This window comes from Myotis lucifugus, unplaced genomic scaffold, assembly GCF_000147115.1.
Source record: "Myotis lucifugus unplaced genomic scaffold, Myoluc2.0 scaffold_10, whole genome shotgun sequence".
Lineage (NCBI taxonomy): Eukaryota > Metazoa > Chordata > Mammalia > Chiroptera > Vespertilionidae > Myotis > Myotis lucifugus.
The window spans coordinates 1,962,734-1,985,967 of NW_005871058.1; the positions used below are offsets into that span (position 1 = coordinate 1,962,734).

At 35.9% G+C, this 23,234-nt stretch overlaps 2 protein-coding genes across 5 annotated transcripts in view; one reads left to right on the top strand and one right to left on the bottom strand.

The window, feature by feature from the left end:
• Positions 1–9,803, top strand: part of SYCP3 (synaptonemal complex protein 3) — a 12,827-nt gene extending 3,024 nt beyond the window's left edge. The window contains 5 exon segments of the mRNA XM_006109802.3: positions 3,132–3,249; positions 4,052–4,151; positions 8,761–8,859; positions 9,514–9,618; positions 9,750–9,803. Coding sequence (XP_006109864.1) covers positions 3,132–3,249; positions 4,052–4,151; positions 8,761–8,859; positions 9,514–9,618; positions 9,750–9,803 — 476 coding nt within the window.
• On the bottom strand, positions 9,656–22,430 carry CHPT1 (choline phosphotransferase 1). Of its 4 annotated transcripts, none has more exons than XR_001347142.2 (8): positions 22,262–22,430; positions 21,847–21,988; positions 19,543–19,627; positions 16,978–17,109; positions 15,241–15,399; positions 14,628–14,753; positions 12,169–12,368; positions 9,656–9,829 (listed from the first exon to the last, which is right to left on the bottom strand). XR_001347142.2 is itself a non-coding variant. In XM_006084084.3 (8 exons), the coding sequence occupies exons 2-8, from the start codon at positions 21,981–21,983 to the stop codon at positions 9,785–9,787; spliced, it is 795 nt and encodes a 264-aa protein (XP_006084146.1). In that variant the 5' UTR covers positions 21,984–21,988; positions 22,262–22,430; the 3' UTR covers positions 9,656–9,784. The 4 variants fall into 4 exon arrangements, 2 of the variants coding, with proteins under 2 accessions (XP_006084146.1, XP_023605636.1); XM_006084084.3 differs by having other exon boundaries at positions 12,258–12,368; XR_002828061.1 differs by lacking the exon at positions 14,628–14,753.
• Between the last annotated feature and the right edge of the window lie 804 nt (positions 22,431–23,234).

Genomic DNA, 23,234 nt, shown 5'->3' on the forward strand with positions numbered 1-23,234 from the left:
TGATGAGAGAGAATCATTAATGGGCTGCCTCCTGCACGCCCCCTTCTGGGGATAGAGCCTACAACCCGGACATGTGCCCTGACTGGGGAATTGAACTGTGACCTCCTAGTTCAGAGGTTGACACTTAACCACTGAGCAACACCAACCAGGCTCAAGACTGTCATTTAATGCTTTGTTCCCATAGAAATGACTTTGCATAAATATATTGTGTGATTCAGCTTCATAGTTTTTCTTTCTTAACCTTTTTCAGTTGTTGATGTGAAGAGTGCAAATGGTACTAACAATGATGAGTAGTAGAATGGTGCTTTTATTTTATACATGTGCAAATTTAATGAATTGGAATTTTAGGACATAATGGATGGAAAAAGTCTTTGCCCCTCTTTGGACTTTTGCAGACTCTTCCACACACTACAGACACACACATATTTGTATGTATGTCAGTTTTCCATTTACTCAATTTAGTTAATTTCTATAACATTCCTTAGTTCTTTTCTTTAACAGGGGAGTGTAAACTGAAGTCTTTGAAGTAACTCTATTGTTATTTTTACATCATTAAACTATATAGTTGAGAAGTAAAAACAGCCTTGCCTAGCTACTAAGAAATATATAATCTGATAAAAAGTTCATAAACTTTAAACAGTATGTCAGATATCAATTACATTGTTTGGGGACACAGTACTCAAAAAAGTCAATTTTGCCTTCTCTATATGTTTTATTCATCATATAATTGAGTCTTTTTTGAAAACTTTGTTCTGTTTGGTGGTGGCAAAATGCTTGTTTTGTAATTATATGTACTTATTGTTATTGATGGATATTGGATATATAAAATATTTATATAATAATGCAGCTCCATCATGACTATTGAAAAATAATACTTGAAGGTAGATCCATATGCATGTGTTTAGCAAAGCATTATTTAAAGTATTAAAATTTTTTTGAGTCCTGGCCGGTATGGCTCAGTTTGTTGAGTGTTGTCCTGCACACCAAAAGGGGCCAGTTCAATTCCAGGTCAGGGCACATGCCAGGTTTCGGGTTCAGTCCCTGGTCAGGGTATGTATGAGAGGCAGCTGATCAATGTTTCTCTCATCAGTGTTTCTCTTCCTCTCCTTTCTTCTCTCTAAAGCAATAAAAACATATTTAAAAAATTTTAGCCTGACTGGTTTGGCTCAGTGGACAGAGCGTCGGCCTGCAGACTGAAAGGTCCCAGGTTCGATTCCAGTCAAGGGCTGTACCTTGGTTGTGGGCATGTCCCCAGTGGGGGGTGTGCAGGAGGCAGCTGATCAATGTTTCTCTCTCATCGATATTTCTAACTCTCTATCCCTCTCCCTTCCTCTCTGTACAAAATCAATAAAATATATTAAAAAAATAAAAATAAAAAATTTTAAATATAGTACTTATGAATAAAAATGTGCTACAAATAGCTCCATGAAAGTATTCAAAAGGTTCTTAAATTATTTATCTAGATATTTTCTTTCTTTTAAAAAATATATTTTTATTGATTTCAGAGAAGAAGGGAGAAGGAAAGAGATATAATCGTCAATGATTAAAGAGAACCATTGATCAGCTGCCTCCTCCAAGCCCCACACTGGGGATTGGAGCCCACAGCCTGAGCAATGTACTGACGGGGAATGAACTGTGACATCCTGGTTCATAGGTCGATGCTCAACCACTGAGCCACACCAGTCAGGCTAGATATTTTCTTAAATTAAGATTTTTCTATGGTTGGTATTGGTCTGTTTTAGTAAAGTATATGCTTAAAATGATTACCAACTGTATTTTTTAAAAAATATATTTTTATTGATTTTTTACAGAGAAGAAGGGAGAGGGATAGAGAGTTAGAAACATCGATGAGAGAGAAACATCGATCAGCTGCCTCCTGCACACCCCTACTGGGGATGTGCCCGCAACCAAGGTACATGGCCTTGACTGGAATCGAACCTGGGACCCTTCAGTCCGCAGGCTGATGCTCTATCCACTGAGCCAAACCGGTCAGGGCACCAACTGTATTTTTTAAAAATAATTGCCCGGTTAGAATGGCTCAGTTGGTTGAGCATCCTCCCATGCACCCAGAGGTTGCTGGTTCGATTCCTGCTGAGGGCACATACCTGGATTACAGGTTTGAGCCCCAGTTGAGGAGCATGTGGAGTGCAACCAATTGTTTCTCTCTCACATTGGTGTTTCTCTCTAAGCATGTCTTCAGGTGAAGATTAACAAATAATAAAATAATAATTTTCTTATTCTTTGATTTAACTATTTTTATCCTTTTTGGATTTAAAAATAGTTTTGTGTGTTTCATATAATGAGTTCTAATAACAATTAATCTAAATGTGTTGTTTCAGTTGGGGTGAGGTGGGTGAGTATTTTATAAATTTAGAAAAATGTAGCCTTTGTGTTTTCTCATGAGGAAATTAAAGCCTGTCCTTGAGGTCCTTTTTTCCTTTTATTAACTCTTTTTAATCATCTATAAATTTTTAAAAAATCTGAACTTGGATATTAATAATGAAAAGTTTTCTCAGAAAAAAGCAAATAACCTTGCTTTTGGATATTATGCCTATTTTAAAATTTAATTTTAAATGTCTTTCTGAAACTATTGAACCACGTTTACTCATATTTATTTCAATACTAGAGGCCGGGTGCACAAAATTTGTGCATGGGTAGGGTCCCTAGGCAAGGCCGGCGATCAGGGCCAATCTGTAGGGCAACCGGTGGGGCGATCTGGGGTCCCCGCTGGCACCCGCCTTGGCCGGCCTGGTGCTACCCGCTCGCTGGCCCTGCCCCCCACCGCCACCGCCGGTCGCCCCACAGAGGAAGGTGACCAGCGGGGCACTCGGGGGGCGTTGCCACCCACTCGCCAGCCAGCCCTGCACCCGCCGGTCACCTCCCTCTGTGAGGCAATTGGGGCCCTCGCTGGCATCCACCTTGGCTGACCTGGGGCCTGTGGGCTTGGGGAAGCTCCTGCATTGAGCGTCTGCCCCCTGGTGGTCAGTGCAAGTCATAGCAACTGGTCATTCTACCGGTCGTTCCGCCATTAGGTCAATTTGTATATCAGGCTTTTATTATATAGGATTTGGAAACAAAATATGTAATTATTTTCAATATTACATTTTAATGAATATTTATTTTCCACATAGCTAACATTAGCAATGCTCTTAATACAAAGAAAAAAAGACTAGCACTGTATACCAAGATTTCTCTCAAAACCAGTAACCAGAAAATTGAACATATTTGGAAAACCCAACAAGAACAAAGGTATGGTTGTTGGTTCTTTCACAGCCACATTTTTATCATTTCATAGTATTCATTAGTGGAAATTATGAAAAACACTATTATATTTATTGGGGTCTTCAGTAAAAAATATATTTGGCTTGATTTTTCTCTAAGTCCTTTAGTACTATAACTTCATTCCTTCATAGACTTGAAATATATTTCCTAGAAATCAATAAAGATTACCTTTATCTCCTTTTAAATGAAAATTGAGTTTTCTTTGTCTAAAGGTAATTTGTATTTGTTATAGAAATATACTAACTGAATAAAAAGTAAATGTTATTAAACCATTAATCTAGTGAAAGTCAACTATTTAACAGTGTAGAAAAAGATCAATCTGATATTGTAAATAATTTGTATATTTAAGCTGAAGTAACTATTCTTTTATATAAATCGTTGTACCAAAATGGGCACAAGTTAAGTGAAATATGTCTATTTGAAAAACTTATATGATAAATACTAGTACAATAACTTCATTGAATCTATCATATCAGAACCCATATTCAGTAGAATAAATGAAAAATAAACTGCTTGGCAGTGAAATGGGGTTTTCTGGAAATTTTATATATACAAGAGCTAAAGCATGTGAAAGGACTTTTTTATTAGGGTTAGGAGAATAAACACTTCTGGAATCATGATTTTACTTCTTGGTTTCATATCTAAAATTTTAAGATGCTTTTATTTCCTTCTTTTATTATAGTATAAAGTATGTAAAGTCACTTTTGTTTTGAATGTTTTTTCCCCATACTAGTATGAAATATGACAATATCATTATTATGTTTTATAGGCAGAAGCTTAGCCAAGAATATTCTCAGCAGTTTCTGACTTTGTTTCAGCAGTGGGAGACAGATATACAGAATGCCAAGAAACAAGAAGAAAAACTAGCTGTTAGTATCATGCTTAGAATTATAATTAATCTATTTAACCAAGTGTCAAGTGGAAATGGAGATCCTAGCCTTGTAGGAGACCCATAGAATTTGGCCAGGTTCCATGATCCATTGCTGTCATTATGCTTTGGTCCTGGTGATTGGCAAACCAGAGAAGTATAGGCACATGCCAAAATCATAAAAACTGATGGTCTTTGCTTCCTATATTGGTGTGATTCTTTCAGTCCCAAGTGACACAAATTTGCCAAAGTACAAAAGGACTATTGGTTTATATAAAAAAAAAAGTCCAGGGGTAGGTTAGCTTCAGGCATAGGTGGATGGGGATGGAGGATTGCTCATGTAGTATAGTCTTGGCTCTGTCTCCAATTCTTAGTAGGCTCTCTCAATGTGGTAAGCAAGATAGCTTCTTTCAATCCCAGACTTAACAAATTTAGTAATCCCAGTGGACTGAGTCTTTCTTAGTAACCCTGGCAGAAGAGTCCTCTGGAGGAATATCACTTATACCTTTGGAAAATTTGCCCATTATTGAATCAGTTATGATCAAAACATGGTTTACTTTTTTTTTCTTCCCTTTTTTTGTTAATTCTCACCCGAGGATATTTTTCCATTGATTTTTAGAGAAAGTGGAAGGGAGGGGAGAGACAGAGAGAGAGAAACATAGATGTGAGAGAGACACACATTGATTGGTTGCCTCCTGCACGACTGGGCGTGGGGATCAAGCCTACAACCGAGGTACCGACCCTTGACTGGAATCCAACCCGGATTCTGAAGCCTGATGCTCTATCCACTGAACCAAACCAACCAGGGCAAAACATAGTTTACTCTTGTGTTACCTGCATATTTCTATGGGAGATGGAAGTCAGTTCCATATATATACACATACTACATTATCTTTATTTCATCCTTTCATTGTTTGTAAAATTATCACACATCTCTTATCTAAGAGCTAAGGTGCTATTCATATCAAATAATTTTAAGGGTTTGTTGATCATCTCAGTTTTGGAAATGTTAAGATGCATATGAAACATACCAAGAGGAGATGTTGAGTAAGTCACTGGTATGAGGCCAGTTCAGGAAAGAGGTATGAGTTGAACATACAAAGTTGGGAACTCTCACCATAAAGACAGCATTTAAGCCATTAGGTTGGATGAAATCACCAAGGGAGTGATTGTAAATGTAAAGGAGAAGTCTAAGAACTGGACCTGTAGATTTCAATGTTTAGAGTTCAAGAAGATGAGAATGAGTGCCCTAACAGCTACAAAGAAAACCACTTTAAGGAAAGTGAAGAAAGCCTTTTAAGGAAAGGATTAACTTTCACATGCTGCTTATAGGCCAAATAAGGTAGATTGGGTGATGTGAAGGTCATTGGTGTTGATAAGGATGGTTCTGATCAGTCTTGAACAGAGTGGTTTTGGTGGAATAGTGAGTGCAAAAACCCAATTAGAATGAGTATAAGAATGGGGGTGGAGGGAATGGGTGGGAGCCTGAGTAGAAAGTGTTATTGTGGTTATATTGTGGTTTGTTTTGCATTGTTAATCCTCACCCAAGGACATTTTCCCATTGATGTTTAGAGAGTGGAAGGAAAGGAGAGAGACAGACACATCGATTGGTTGCCATCCACAGGAGCCCCAACCAGAGCCAGGGATCCAACCTGCAACTAGGAATGTGCCCTTAACAGGGAATTGAACCCTCAATCCTTTGGTGTGTGGGCCGACACTAACCACTTTGCTATATTGGCCAGGGCATGGGGTTTTGATGTTGTTTTTTAAAGAATGATGAAAGAGTAGCATGTTTGTGTGCAAATAGAAATAATCTTCAGGGAAAAATAAAAAATAGTGGAAAGAGGGGAGACAGTTGCTGAATTCTTTTTTTTTTTAATACATTTTTATTGATTTTTTACAGAGAGGAAGGGAGAGAGATAGAGAGAAACATCGATGAGAGAGAAACATCGATCAGCTGCCTCCTGCACATCTCCCACTGGAGATGTGCCCGCAACCCAGGTACATGCCCTTGACCGGAATCGAACCTGGGACCTTTCAGTCTGCAGGCCGACGCTCTATCCACTGAGCCAAACCAGTTTCGGCTGAATTCTTGAGAATGGATGGGACATATGAAAAAGCCTCAGTAAGGATAGTATATCCTCAAAAATAGGAGAGAAGGTAGAGTATATGAGCACACAGAGATGTAGATGGGTATGTAGATATGGTGATAGACTGAAAACTCTTTCTGGATTGCTTCTGTTTAGTGAAATAATTAAAGTCATCAGAGGATGGAAAATATGTTGCCTTTGAGGTCAAATCAGAAGGTATATTTTCTTGAGAGTGGAACAGTGAACAGACTAAGAAAATATAATTGCCAAATAGCACTAAGGATCCAATTTAGGCTAGTGATCATGATTTAAAGAGACTGTTAGTGTAGTTGCTTTCTTGAACTATGACCATCTTCAGGATTGTAGGCAGGATAGCTAGAGTTGTATTTTCCAGGGTTGAGATTAGGCAAACAAGTGTGACAGAATAAGAAGGGAGAGCAAGATATAGATGGAAAGGAGTAATTATGATTGACCACAGAATTTACACTGGGAAAGAGGAATGTGAGGACATGGGAATAGAGGACAGTGAAAAGTAGGTAGGATAAATAGATTTTAGGTCTTGATAGAGATTACTGAGCTTTAATACTACAAAGAGTGAGCTAGAATAGTAAAGAGAAATGGCTGAACAAAGGGATATATGGAAAAACAGTATGAGTAATGGTTAGAGTCTAGAAACATAACTGTTTGGAATCACATTCTGGTTTGACCAAATGCTAACTGTGAACTATGGAAAATTATTTTTCTTTTTTCCTCAGTTTCCTCATTTATGAATGGGGGAATAATAAGAATACCTATCTCATAGAGTTGCTTGGAGGATTAATTTTATATATAACTAGAGGCCTGTTGCAGGAAGATTCCTGCAAGAATAGGGCTTCCTCGGGCCTATTCCTGCAAGAATAGGGCTTCCTGAGACCGGAGCGAAAATATAATTGCCAAACAGCACTAAGGATCCAATTTAGGCTAGTGATCATGATTTAAAGAGACTGTTAAAGGGACCGCTGCCTCGCTCCCTCCCTGCACTGCTTCGCCCTCGGCTCCCTCCCTTCCCCGGCTCCCTCCCTTCCCCGCCACCTCGGCTCCCTCCCGTGTCCTCTGCTTCACCTCCCTCCCGTGTCCCTTCTCCGCCACTTTGCTCCCTCCTGTGTCCGCTGCCTCAGCCCCGCTCCCGTCTCTGCTACCTCCGATCCGTTCCCTTCTGCAGTGTTTGGCTTCCTTCTACACTGTCTTCAGTCTTCACAGGGTGCCTGTGTATGCAAATTAACCGCCATCTTTGTTGTGTTAATTTGCACTCTTCTGATTGGCTGGTGGGCATAGTGAAGGTATGGTCAATTAGCACCTTTGTCTTTTATTAGTGTAGACTAGAGACCTGTTGCACGAAAAGATTCGTGCAATAGGCCTTTCCTTCCCCTGGCTGCCGGCACAGGTTTTCCTCCGGCACCCGGGACCCAGGCTTTCGCTCTGGCGGGAGCCGCCTTCAGTCTTCCATCTTCGCTGCTCTGGCCAGAGCTGCCTTCAGTCTTCGCTCCACCTCTTCGTGCCTACATATGCAAATTAACCGCCATCTTTTTTGGCGGTTAATTTGCATATCTCGCTGATTAGCCAATGGGAGGCGTAGCAAAGGTATGGTCAGTTACCGTGTTTGTCTATTATTAGATAGGATAAGTTTATTTAAAAGAGTTCAGAGTAGTATGCTATTATTCATACTATAAACAGGTTATTAGTTATTGGTAATGACAGAATCTAGGGTATAAGTATGTAAGGGAATGACTAAAGTAGGATAGAAACTAGGCCAAGGAACTGAAAGACCAGCATTATCAGAAGAATTATCTGTGTTAATGTTGAAAGGACCAAGAATTAAGATATATTGAGTATTGTTAAGATTTCCTATTCAGTGACTAGAATTATTATATTGTACTAGAGGCCTGGTGCATGAAATTCGTGCACGGGGTGGGGGGGTGTCCCTCAGCCCAGCCTGCACCCTCTCCAATCTGGGACCCCTCAGGGGATGTCCGACTGCTGGTTTAGGCCTGATCCCTGTCCGGCAGTCGGACATCCCTCTGGCAATATGGGACCGCTGGCTGCAAACTGCTTGCCTGCCTGCCTGATCACCCCTAACCACGTCTACCTGTTGGCCTGATACCCCTAACTGCTCCCCTGCTGGCCTGACCGCTCCTAACTGCCCTACCCCGCCGCCCTGATTGCCCCTAACTGCTCTCCCCTGCCAGCCTGATTGCCCCTAACTGCCCTCCCCTGCTGGCCTGATCGCCCCTAGCCACCTCTGCCTTGGCCCCTGCCACCGTGGCTTCATCCAGAAGACATCCAGTCTAATTAGCATATTACCCTTTTATTAGTATAGATATTCATGGTGAAGACAGATTTTCTCTAATTTTGTTATAATAGCTGTTAAAACAAATATCTAAAAGTATTGACTTTAAAACTATTCCCTTTAAACTTATTTTTTTTGCTACATTTAAAAGTTTACTCAAATTATCACATGATTTTTTTCTTTTACATTTGCAGAATTTATTTCAACAGCAACAACAGTTTTTTCAACAATCTAGACTTGGTCAGAGCCAGAGACTGAAAACAATTAAACAGTTATATGAACAATTCATAAAGGTCTGTTGTATTTGGTAACATAGCATATTCTTATAAAGCAATTTATGTTGGAAGTAGAATATAATTTTTTTCTAAGTTTAAGGAAAAACATTTTGCTTATGCATTTAAAATTCTTAACTATTCATTTTAAATTCATTGTTTTTTATTTAAGTACTAAATATATTCTACTTTCAGATTCTAATGTTTTTGTGGCCATTATTCAAAATAGAAAATGGTAAATTGGGAATTTTACCAAAAAATATATATATTGTGCATAAGATTTGTACATAATATAAGCACTGTGATAGTTCTCGGTTCAACTGAAAATAGAAAATAGAAAGTTCATAAATCATTTCTTAGTAGATTTCCAGTCTTTTTTTTTTTTTTTTTTTAGTATATTCAATATTGAAACCTTAACAGCTCATTAACCCACTGTTTCAAGCACAGTGCACTACAGTTGTTACCTCCTGTAATACTATTTGATTCATGTCTGGCACCTTTTAATCCTATTGGGCATTCTGGTTTTGATGGATTACTTAGAATATTTTTATTAAGAATAAATAATGTACACTACTTGAATTTTTTAAGTTCCTACTTTTGAAAATTAATTGCACAAGTTTAGAACCTGAGATTAAAAATGGTGATTTATAACTAAACTAGTTTTTTGTGTTTTAGAGTATGGAGGACTTGGAGAAGAATAGTGATACTCTAGTTACTGATGCACAAAATGAACTTAAAAATGAAATGGCTATGCTTCAAAAACAAATTATGATGGATACTGTAAGTTATGATATTAAAACTGAAAAGTAAGGATTAATATGTTTTAAGCATTGAAATATTTTATTTGTTGAAATATGGTTAACACTTATCTAAAAATTAAACAAATGTTTAATATCTCCTTTCATGAACAGCAGCAGCAAGAGATGGCAATTGTTCGAAAGTCTCTTCAATCCATGTTATTCTGATGACTCTTTGAAGGGAGAACTTGAACCTAAGTAATATGATACAATGATAACATTAGCTAAGAGGCATATACATTTTTAGAGTGGTTTAAAAATTGTATTTTCAAATATTACATTGTGTTACTCATTAGCTTAAGTGCAAGCCTCTTCTTTGTTAATCTCAAAATAAAATCTAAACAGTAATGTGAGTAGCAGCAATTCCTAAATTGTATGTATAAGCTTTCTGCCTTTTAATAGTAATAGTGAATTTTTCTGACACTTGTCAATTAACTTAATAATAAAGATGATCTAATTTCAAGTTTTGGCTTCAGTGTATCTGTATCAGTCCCCAAAAGTAGAAAGCATAAGTATTGTAGGTTACATTGTTATTCTTTAAGAAAAAAAAATCTATTTTTATATGTACATCCTTTTGTATAAAGTCATTAAGTTACATAGCCAATTCTAATGATAAGATTTCAAAAGAAAATCTGTTGACTTATAAAATGTATTAAAAGCAACTTAAATTTGTGTTGTGGAATAAAACCACTAAAAACCATTAAGATGATTGAACAAGATATAAATACAGATTTCAAAATACAGATTTGTGAATGTCATTTCCACAAAGACAATAAAATGCCATTTAATTGAGCTTGGTCTAAAATTAAATGGCACATACTTGTAGTACTGATTAAATATATGGAAGTATGATTTTACATTCATTTCCAAACTTGAACAGTTAATTCATATACCTTGTCTTTTAAAATGTGTATTTTAAAAACAAAATATATGAAACACTTGATTTAATAAAGAAATTGTTCCACCATTTGTTTTAAGTATCAGCTAAACTTACTATTTTTTTGCTCAAACTGCTTTCATTGACTCATTCAAAACAAAAAATATTCCCCCCCCCCAAACATGCCCATTAGAAGTGATTTTCTCCTGTTTTTCCGTGTTTTAAATTCTAATCCTCCCCCACCCCATAACCCACTCTTAAATTACTTTTAAGGTTTTCAAAGTTTTAAAAACAAATCCATGGGAATTCTCTTTTTCTGTGATAACTTAAATAGGAAGAAATTAGTCCACCATTAAGAATAGTCTACCTGACATTAGGGGGACGATTTGCTTCCTAAATTTTTACATTTTGTAGAGGAGTTCCCTTGTAAGCCAAAATATATTTTGGAATATAAATCTTAGGTACTATTAAAATGCCTAAGAAGGTCCTTATTTGAGTTTACCAAGTGTTACAGAGACAAAATAAGTACACTGGAGTGTTTTCTGTGTCCTTAATTCACGTAAGTATATAGTTTTTCCTTTTAAGGAATATCAACTTCCACTTTTTTCATTGTCTTTTTCTTGCTTAAGATATAGTACATGTTCATTACTCCTTTATTTTTTTTATTTTATCATATGGCTTATGGTCTACAGAACTGTGGGATAAAATTAAAAGTAGGATAAGAGGGGAGGGAGTCTGAGGATTTGGATCACCAAAGAGCTTGGTGATAGTTCTATTATTCATAATGAACACTATAAAATACTTCGAAATGAGAGTAGAAAGATAAGAATCAGTACATAGTGCACTTAGTGGTTGAGTAACTGATACTTATTTTATCCCCTTTTTACCTCAAATGAAATGTGTAGTTGTAGTAACTTTGGCTAGTATTCTAAAGGGAAGATATTTTTGTCATGTTTTCATAAATTACTAATTTTCTTATGTCAACTGTATTTTAAGTACTGTTTTACTTTTCATAAAAGGATGTTTAATGCCCATCTTTTTGTGACAATGAAATTTTAATTCAGAATATCAAGAAACAAGTTGCCCTCACTATAAAGATTCATTTGTTTTTCTGAATAAGACAAATAGCTTTTACTTAATACAAATTATAGAAAATTCCAATAGCCCTTTTAAATTCTAGTTGGTATACTAAAGCATGTATTTCATTTTATATGATAGTGATTAACATGCCTCTTTTGAAAATGACTAATAAAAAATCATAAATCATTCTCAATAAATACAGTATTATAATCCATGTACTTATGCAGTATTATGAACACATCAATTTTTAGCAAAGTAGCATCATCCTCAACATGGCTAAAATCCTTTCAGTTCTGAATTTTTATGTAATCATTTGGCAATGAAAATCCTGGGTATAAGAATTTCTGAGAACAGATACTGCTATTTAGAACTATAGTGGTTCACTTTCTTGTACCTAGAAAATTTAAATTTCTTTCTTTAGTTTTATTTCTAATTTATAGATTTGTATTACTCTGGTAATCTGTTATAAAAAATGTTGATACACAATGAGGACTTCACAACTGAAATAGACACAATGGAATTTACAGGACTTAATGTTTTATATTCAAATATAACCTTATTTGATAGTATACTAGCCTCCTGCAAAAGGGGATTTCCTTCACTCCTAGGTTCCCCTAACTGCTTCTCCTTTTTTCCTTGGGTTATTAGTCAATATGCTTGTGAACCTGTTCAGGTGCTGGATGACATGAAATCTTGAAGATACTTAGATGAAGGTGTCTTGAAATTTGCAGGCACAAAGCACTAAAGTACATAATCATATCAAATGAAGAAATGACCTTTAGAGCAAAAAAAGAAAATATAAGATAGATTATGGTCTATCCCTCTTGAAGCAGCAGCTATTTTTCTGCCTGCCCTCCCTCCCCAATCTCAAAATTAATTGAAAATTCAACAAAAATGCATTTTAGAGTATTTCAATATATTTCATATTTGAACCTCATATAGTCCTCTGGAACATGCAAGGTATTTCACAGTTATAGAATCTGAGGCACAGTGGTAAAAGCCTAGACTAAAACACAAAAGCTGGAAAGTAATAGAATGGAAGTCTTCACATTCTTTCAATTATCTGCTATGCTACAAATTTCTACTAGAAGGGGCTATCAGTTATAACAAAATCATTCCATCATAGAGGTTTCTTACTCATTTAACATTAGCTGTAAGAAAGTAAAGGCCTATGGAAGTGAGGTAGATGTCCCTTGTGGACCAAGGGGGACAAAAAGGCCTGGAAAAGATCCTATAGTTAAGGGGAGGCATATACAAAATTGTGTTGTATAAAAATTGAGGAAAGCACACTATTTAAAAACTTCCCAGAGACCAGAGGCAGATGCTTCCTTTCAGAAATAGGAGCCTCACAACTCTGTTAGTAGAGAGGGAATTCTCACCCATGAGAGGTAAATCCCCCCATCATTTACTTGAAATGCTCTGTGTGATCCTTTTCTCTCTGAAGCAAGAACCTTCCCCCTAAGGATGCCAAAGGGCACAAGTGTTTTGAATTTGACTTCCTCACCATAATCACCATCAGTGTAAACCAGGCCAACTCACTCATTACAAATAGGTACTTAAGTTTTTAACCTGATATTTTAATCATGTTAAACAATTCCACTTGGTAATATTTAAGTTCACTAAAAGAAACCCTACATTGAATTTTCAGATATTTTGAATAACCATCCAGTTCTTAAATGTATACTGTTTTGGAGCTCTAAAAGTATTTAAAGTGGACAGTAAATTAAAGGAAATTATTCTGATCTCACCACCATTTGAAGAATGGAAAACCTTTGAATGGGCCACGGATGGATATTATTAATTTACTCCAGAACCTAGTATAAAGGATATCAGATGTGGTACCCCACACAGAACAGATATAGTTTTTTAGTGCCTAAATCTAACAAATAGGGTAGATTCAAATTATCAAGAGATTCACTGCAGGGTTTCTTTCAGCACACTTTAAAATGTGTTTATATATCGCTAAAAATTTGGTGAAGGCAAGTGAGGTCCAGACGTAGGGGAAAATATAGCAGAATTGTCTGAAACCACCATAATTAAATATCTACCATAAAGTTGTCTCAATAAAATAAGAAAATAATTCTTTTATCCATTTTTGTGATTAAGTTATTACCAACAATGATTTTCTTTTCCTTTGATGGCTAAAGCTTCTCTCTTAAGTACCATAATTCTATATAATCATTTTGGATAATAATATTTTGAACATATGTACTATCCATCACATTCTTAAGGAGGATGTAATCAATGAGAGTTTAACCTTTGCTTGATGAGACATCATCATGAATATAAATCCTCGAGGGCCATATATAGGGCTACTTACTGCTACCAGAAAATGGTCCCCAAATCTGGTACTTGGTAATACTGTTTTGTTTCATTTCCTCAATATTCGTTGAGTTTTTAAAGCAATAAGTGCTCACCTTTGCTAACACGAACTCCATCTAATTTACCTGTAACCTGCCATAAGCTTGGATTAATTCTAATAAGCTTGATTAAGTAAAAGACACTAATAAGTGCTGTAGTCCTTTGGCAGAGTAAAGTCATTTTTGATATCTTTATACTATTTTGGGGGGAGGATAAAGATATAGTTATTTTTAAGTAAACAGTTGTATTTTTAAAAATTTGGTTGGAATGCCGAAACCGGTTTGGCTCAGTGGATAGAGCGTCGGCCTGCGGACTGAAAGGTCCCAGGTTCGGTTCCGGTCAAGGGCATGTACCTGGGTTGCGGGCACATCCCCAGTGGGGGATGTGCAGGAGGCAGCTGATCGATGTTTCTCCCTCATCGATGTTTCTAACTCTCTATCTCTCTCCCTTCCTCTCTGTAAAAAATCAATAAAATATATTAAAAAAAAAAATTTGGTTGGAAGCAAGATCTCCAGATATGTAGGCTGTTTCTATACTCAATAAAAAACAATTCACAGCTTAAAATTATTTTACAGAAACATTTATGGTGTAAACTAGTAGTTAGTAAGACTACCTGATATTTCACTGAAATCTGACATCTGTTAAAAATAAAATCTTAGCAGAAAAGAACTTACCATTGCTATCCATAGAACAACATATTCGTCTATAAAATTATTAAAGTACTGGTCTAAAAATAAAAGACCTGGGCCCAAAAAGGCAGTGTCTTGAAGATACAGTTCACTTTTAGTCATGTGAGCTATCTATAAAAAAGTAAACAAAATAATTTTACTATTAAATTTCAAACATTTTAGCTTTTACTTGCAGAACAGAATTGATTATAACTTTAATTCACTATTAAGACAAATAAGGATAAATACACCATTTAATCTCACATTTGATATGGAAATACTGAATCTAAAATTTCTTAAATTCATAATTGATGACTGGGTAGCTTATTAAAGTTTCCAGTATTTAAATTTCTTGATATCAGAAAGTTATAATTGATAATTATAATTAAACAAATAAAAGAACTTGCTATACAGTAAAGAATCTGTTTCCCTAAATATAACATTAACTCATTCACAATTTTACTTGGAGGATAAATAGATACCTACATTTTATGATGATAACACAACACACACACACACACACACACACACAAAACACCCACTGTAAGAAATAGTTTCCAGTTCTGAGTTTGAGGACCAAGTAGGTTATTATACCATAAATCATAAAATAATTTCTTACCACCAATTTTTGTGCTACTTTAGCAAAGACACATCCAAACATTAGGGTATAAAGACAAGGATGCTTTTCAAACACATTAGTTGCTGACTTTTTATAGATCATTATTGCCGGTATAATAATTATTCCTATGTGAAGTCCAGGTGACAAGACACTGGTGCCCTAATGGATAAAGCAGAAAATCAACATCACATTTTAACACTATTGATTACATTTTCTGAGCATCTATTTTGTTTTAGGAACTTATGTAACACTGTAACATCCAACCCATTACATTTTTATCTTTATGAATCAGGATTCTCTCAGCATTGCTTATCCTAAACAAAATACTAAAATAAATTTGGTCTTAAGACTTATTAAATCTATAACCACCAATTTAGATGTGTTCATTAAAAAGACTTATTCTTGTTTAAGTTTACATGTTATAACTTACTATAAAATTACAGTAACAATACTACAAAGCCATATATAATAAAACATTATACTATATAGTAATAACATAAAAATTTAGACTAATAAAATAGTGCTTTTATCTGTATTATGGTTTGGGAGATTTTATTCAAGAAAATCTGCTGCTAAAAAAGTTGGAAAACCACCAGTTTAAGAGTTTGAAATCAACTACTTCCTAGCCCTAATATTTGATTTCTTGTCTTCCTTCAAGCAGTCCATCAATTATTTCTTAGTAAAACATTCTCTAAAGTGGACACTGACGCTTACTAAATCATACTTTCTTTAGTAGGACTCGTGTTCCAGCTAGTGCTCTATTTTGTCACCCACGGTCAAGCAACTAGTCTTCCTAAGCACCTCTGCACAGTACTGTACTGAGGTCAACAGACAAAACACCTCAAAAAAATCAAAATAATGTTTCCAAATATATCAGAACTTATGTATCTAAATGAGTTTTATACTTAGCTTTTGAATTATGTATATAAAATATATTTTAAAAGATGGATAATTTACGAATTATATGGATTCTTTTGAAATTGTCCTAAAGCCAATTCATGTCATTTAAGAGGATAAGACTTTTTTTTAAATGAAAAATGCTGTGTTTTATGTTTATTACTCCTCTTATTTATTAGACCAAGCTCCAAATGACTGACTTTTTTTTTCTAAATCAAATCCACCTTTAAAGGACAGAAAAATTGAACTATAGCACCAAAGAAATTAACGAGAATGACTTATAGCTTAAAGTAATTCTAAAAAGACATTCCAAAAACGTTTTTTATAAAAGATGGCATCACTGGAATAAGTATTCATATCCTTATGTTCAAGAACCTTGAAGATTACAATATGTTTTTTAAGAAACAGATACTTTGAAATATACTTCTCTGGTAATAAGTACCCCATATGTGAAACAATGACCCCTGGCAGCTTTCCTGCCATTCAATCAGGAACTCAGTCTCTACCTTTTCTCCTCTCCTCTCCTTTCCTTATTAGTGTAAGGCACAAAATGCAAGACAACAAATAGCAACTCTTAATTATGTACAGTAATGAAACAGATGAGTAAATGAAATGCCAGGAATGTCTATTCAGAAAGTATACAAAGAGGAAAAGTGCTTTATTATCAATCTACACTGTTTTAAAAATGCTTTTGTATTATGTACCTAAAAAGAATCCTTTAAGATATTTCGTTCCCTTCCCCATTCTTGAACTTCAGCATATGTTTAGTATCTCTGTAGCTGGTGCTAAGTAAGTTTAGCATAAAATTAATACTACATGATGATGAAATTAATGTCTTACTGCTATAGTGGATCCATTCTTGCCAACTCCACCATGGAGGATAACATGGAAATAATTTGAACAGGAAAAAATTGCTCCACCTACAACTCCAAGAACTGGGAAGATCTTCAATTTTACTTCTAGAATGGGTATCTTGAGGGGTAGAGAAAAGAAACATCATTAAGAAAATAGAATTTATTTTCCTATTAAATAGTAAAGAAACATTACAATATGATCCTATACAATAACTTATCATTTTTCTTTTATTCAAACCATAACTTCTGGAAGGTAGCCTGAAGTGGTAACTTCTCTTTTAATGGTTTTATTCATTAAGTGAAAAGTCCACCAAATTCAGCTAAGTCTACTTACATAATTGTCGTGAGACATTTAATCTCATAAACCTTCATCTGACTTAAATGAATGAAAAAGGATAGGTCACTTGGATTTAGTAAATCACAGGAAAGTCAGACACCATAATCTGCATCATGAATGTGACAATCATGATGTGTGTCCATGCAAAAATTCTGTGTAGTTAAGATCCAGGATGAAATCTCTAGCAGTATATTTACCTGTTGGTCAAATGCTGTTCAAGAAAACTTCCAAAGGCAGCAAAGGATTTAAAAAACAGTAACAATGAATTGCCAAAAGCTGTAGGCTGTTGTGTTCTGAAAACAGACTTTGAAATATTGTCCCAAAATTTGTGTAAACTATAGATTAACAATTAATTTAGAAAATTTACATCTAAAATAAATAGCCTTATTGGTGAGAATAAGCAGATGTGCTTTCTTCCTATAGTACTGCCAAAAGAGTGGATGAAATGATTTTAAGATGAAGTTACATTCTTCCCCATTAAAACTAAATCAGAATTCCAAATTTAAGACAACCACATCTGACTCAATGACCAGAGATGCCTAACTGCCTCTAGGTCCACATTCACCTTCTTATGGGTACTAACAGAACAGCTACCACCTAAGACACATCACATTCCTCTACTATTCTATAAGCTTATAGTAGCATATGTTTGATTCTATTATTTAAACTTACATGAGAAGAAATATGAATGTCTCAGGAAATGTACCACTACTTGAAAATATGCTCAAAGTCTATTTATGATCCTAGCGATATGAACTATAATTAGCCAATTCTGAAACTATTGTCTCAGAGAAGTCTCCTATTACTATTTTTAATAGAATTACCGTTTAGAGCAATTTTAGGTTCACAGCAAAATTGTACGGAAAGTACAGAGTCTCCATAGGCCCCAGTGCCTCCAGCATTATATCATACAGAATAGTTTCACTGCCTTATAAAAATTCTGTGCTTTGTCTACTTAACCCTCCTCCCCACAAACTCCTGCAATCACTAACCTTTTCACTATCTCCATCGTTTGCCTTTTCCCGAATGTCATATAGTTGGAGTCGTATAATACATAGCCTTTTCAGATTGGCTTTTTCTACTAAGTAATATACAGTTAAAGATTCTCCATGTCTTTTCATAGCTTGGTAGCTTTTTCTTTTTAATAGTAATTAATATTCCATTGTCTGGATGTACCATGGTTTATCCATTTACCTACTGAAGGACATCTTGGTTGCATCCATGTATTGGAAATTATAAAAAAAGCTGCTATAAACATCTATGTTCAGGTTTTTGTGTGGATAAGTTTTCAACTTATTTGGATAAATCCCAAGGGATCTTATGGTAGGAGTATGTTTAGTTTTGTATCTCATACTATTTTCATTGGACGTATAATGTAGCTTAGTGACTAAAAACATAGAATTTGGAATCAGTCTACTTAATTTCTAGCTCCAGATCTCACTAGCTACCTGGTATGTGTTCTTGGACAAATTACTTAATCATTCTAAAACATTTATAAAACAGATTAATGATATCGATTTTATAGGATTGTTCTGAGGATCAGGTGAAACAATGATAGTAGAATGTTTAGGAACATAATAAGTGTTGAATAAACGTTAGTTGTTGGCTATTGATATTATCCTTCTTCTTAACTCTATGGGAATGAGGTTGTGAGTCAGCCAGTGTTGTGGACTTAGGTTGTAGAGACACAATAATTTGTTTCTTTCTAGTTTCTCCCTTTGCAAAGCGTGAATGTATGACAGTGGCTTTGTGTCAGTTTTGATCAAAATACTGAGGTTACCAACCAAGCAGAAAATGAAAATACTCCTTAATAGGGGAAACTTCACCTCATTATAGAGTATAAAAATGCAAATTAGCAACATTTCTTTCCTAATATTGAGGGACAATTTTCAAATGTAAAATATTTTATTGAATTTACTCTTCTAAACATCTATTTTATGAGATAAATTTTGGCCTGGAAAAGGCAGTTCAACTAGTGTTTAAGTTTGTATTAAGGAAGTGGGGTTTTTTTCCCTCTGTGCTAATATATTCTTGCATAAAGGAAAATGTCATAATAAGGTATGTAGGATAAAAAAAATTATAAAACAAAAGGAGAAAGTTAAGAAATGCAATGAATATTAAGTACAATGCCCAGGATTTCTGAAGAAAATTAACAATGCAATATTTTTCCTATTTAAAAAGTACTTAAAAGTAAATATAAACATTCAGTTTTACCGTATAGTCCCACATTGTTGCTCCTCCAAATGTAGACAACACAAAGATGACCATTAAACCTACTTGAATTTCATTTACATCCACTCTAAAGATGAAGGATAAAGAATAGAAAAGATATTTGTAAATAAAATTCCTGTATGTAAAGGTTAGTTAACCATATATTAAATATCAAAGGTGTAAAAATATCTATAGGCTTAGTTTATTTTTACCTTTAGTTCCATCACTGAATTATCAGCTGACTACACAGTTAAGTAAAAAACACACCTATAGAACAACATGTGCTCACATACAGGTAAATATTAGTATATGCATAAAGAGGACAACTCCATGGCATATATAAAATTGCTAATAGTGGTTACCAACTGAGACTGCAGAAAACTTTTTACTTTCTATTTTATATACTTCCGTAAAGTTTGATTTTTTTTATAACAATTACTCTCATAATCAGAAAAAATTATAAAATATAAAAACAACAGATAATTTAAGACAAATTCTTAAACACTCTCAAGTCAATTTAACTTAAGAAAGCAGGGAAAATTCCAATAGTTTTCCTTATTAAGTTACTAAGAGTTCCCTTTGTTTCCCCCACCCAAATATTTTCCTCTTAATATATAAATGTGCTTCAATATTTTGTATAAAAAAACAACCCTTAGACCTAGCTGGTTTGGCTCAGTGGGTAGAGCGACGGCCTGCAGACTGAAGGATCCATTGTTCAGTTCCGGTGGAGGGCACATGACTGGGTTGTGGGCTTGGTCCCCAGTAAGGGGGTGTGCAGGAGGCAGCCAATTGATGGCTCTCTCTCATCATTGATGTTTCTGTCTCTCCCTCTCCCTTCCTCTCTGAAATCAATAAAAATAATTTAAAAAAAAAAACAACCCTAAAAACCAGCAATATCAGTCTCTAATCCAGTGATTGCGAACCTTTTGAACTCGGCGTGTCAGCATTTTGAAAAACCCTAACTTAACGCTGGTGCCATGTCACATATAGAAATTTTTTGATATTTGCAACCATAGTAAAAGATTTATATTTTTGATATTTATTTTATATATTTAAATGCCATTTAACAAAGAAAAATCAACCAAAAAATGAGTACTCGTGTCACCTTTGACACACATGTCATAGGTTCGCCATCACTGCTCTAATCGGTACCCCCTGAAGCTACTGACTCCTCTCTTCTTTGCTCCATAAACAGGTTAACTGAAAAGTAGTACATTTCTAATTTCCTCCTGTCCTCAGAGTTGCTGCTTAATCCACTCTAGTCTGATATTTGGCACCATTCTACTAAAATTACTTAAGGTAAACAGTGTCTTTCAATTTGCCAAAACTAAGGAATACATTTCAGTTATTATCTTGCATAACCTCTCTACAATATTGAAAATGCTGATCATTCCCTCTTTCTCGAAATGCTTTGCTATGGTTTTATTTATTCTATTCTCTTTCCTGATTCTCCTAACTTGCAGGAAGCTTTTCTCAGGCTCCTTCCCAGACTGCTTCTTTTTCCACATCTTAAATGCTATTACTTCCAGAATTCCATCTTTTCTCCTTTTAGAGTCTCTGAACAATTCTCTCTGTACTTAAGACTATCATCTATATGCTAATGACCTCTAAATCCCCATCTTCTTTTCTGAGCTCCAGATTTTTATATCTCTCAGCCTACTTTACATCTCCACTTGGATGCCCCAGAGTCTCTAGATGCTAAAGGAATACTTATTGCTCTGCAAATATAAAAAATATGAGGATTAGATTAAAAACAACAACAAAACAGAAATGGAAGAAAACACAACTAAGTTATTTGGGGAAAGTTAGGAGAAAAGGTAAACTGAATATTAAGGAAAATATGAATAATGACATGCAGGTATTAGTAAGATCAGTGGCCTCCAGGCTTCATGGAGAAATAATCAAGTTAGTTGGAAAAGGAAAACATAATAATAAAATGTTCGGTACTTTGTGGAGAAAAAGGGGGAAAGAACTAACATTTACTGAGCATTGATCATGAGTCCTTTTTCTCTATTATTCAGGTCCCTCATTTTTCCTCTTTCTCCTGTCTAATATAAGTTTGGGCTAATAAGTTGGAGAAAAAGCAAAAATAAAATTGTTATCAAATATGTAACTATTTATAACCAGCAGAATACCTAAAAGATTTAAATTAAGATATAACATTTATGGATGTTCCAGTAAGTTAAAAGATAATTTAAATTCCTGATTGAAGCTTTGTTCCCCTTATTACATATATATGAACTGTAACAGACAGTGAAAATAAATTCAGTTATATTTTTAAATGTACAACTTAAAATACATACTTACTTTCCAAACCTCAACACACCCGAAACATAAGTCTGCCAATGAGCACAATAAAATAAGAACATCCCAATAAAACAGCAGAAAAACAACCAGTCATGATGAGTTCCTAAGCGCACAGCAATTGAAGCTCCAACTGCCATCAATACTGAAAGAAATAAGGTTTAAGAACCATTAAGAATTGGAAATAATTAATGAAAAAAATCACCATCTACTATTCAGCAATACAGAGTTTTAAGGAACATAATCTTGGCATTAGAATAAGGTACACTAAACAAAATAAACACTTGAAGATACTTTTAAAATACACTGAAGAAATTGCTCCCATAGGTACACCTATCCAAAAAAAATAAACCATTCAAACAGCTCATTTCATGTTTAAGTCATTATTAAAAAAACAAACACAATTTAGTTAATTTACCTGTGGAAAGAGAGTCACAACCATGGTCAAAAAGTTCTCCTAAAGGAGAACAAGAATTTGTTCTTCTGGCTTGTTTCCCGTCAATAGCATCCAGTGACTGGTAGATAAAGAGCCCGAGTGCACATAATAGGTATGTCCAGTATGGTGCCTAAAAATAAATGTAAATAATAAAGACTATTATAATAAACTAGAGGCCCAGTGCATGAATTTGTGCACAGACGGGGTCCGGCCGGCCCGGCCTCAATCGGGGTGGATCAGGGCTGGGTCTGTCGAGAGGAGGAGACAGCGGGAGGTTGGCCAGCCAGCCCGCCCTGATTGGGCTGATCAGGGCCAGGCCGGCTGGGGGAAGGGGCCGTGGGCGATTGGCTTGTGGGTCCCGCCCCCAATTGGGGTAGGGGGACAATTGGGGGTGAGACCGGCCATGGGGAGGGGCTGTGGGTGGTGGGCCAGCCAGCCCCACTTTTGATTGGTGTGGGGGGGATGATCGGGGGTGGAGCTGGCTGTGGGGAGAGGCCGCAGGCTGATTGAGGTGGGGGGCCAATAGGGGCCCAGTGACCTGGGGGAGGTGGTTGGCCGGCCGGTCCTGCCCCTGATCAGAGTGAAATGCTGATGGGGGGTGGAGCTGGATGGGGGGAGGGGCTGCGGGCTGATCGGGATGGTGGGGGTCCATCAGGGGTGGGGCAGGTTGGGGGGGAGGGGCTGTGGGCGGTGGGCCAGCTGGCCCTGCCCCCGAATGGGGTGGGGGGTGCTGACCCGGAGCCAGCGGCCTGGTGGAGGGGCCATGGGTGGGACTGGGTGGAGGGAGGGGCTATGGGCCAATCAGGGTGGTGGGGGCGGGGATGGCCAGGGAGAGGGGCTGTGGGAGGTTGGCATCACAGCAACTGATCATCAGTCGTTCTGGTTGTTACAGACGCCGGCTTTTTATATATATAGATAATAATGAGTGACAGTAAGCTAGCTTCTGTTTGACAAT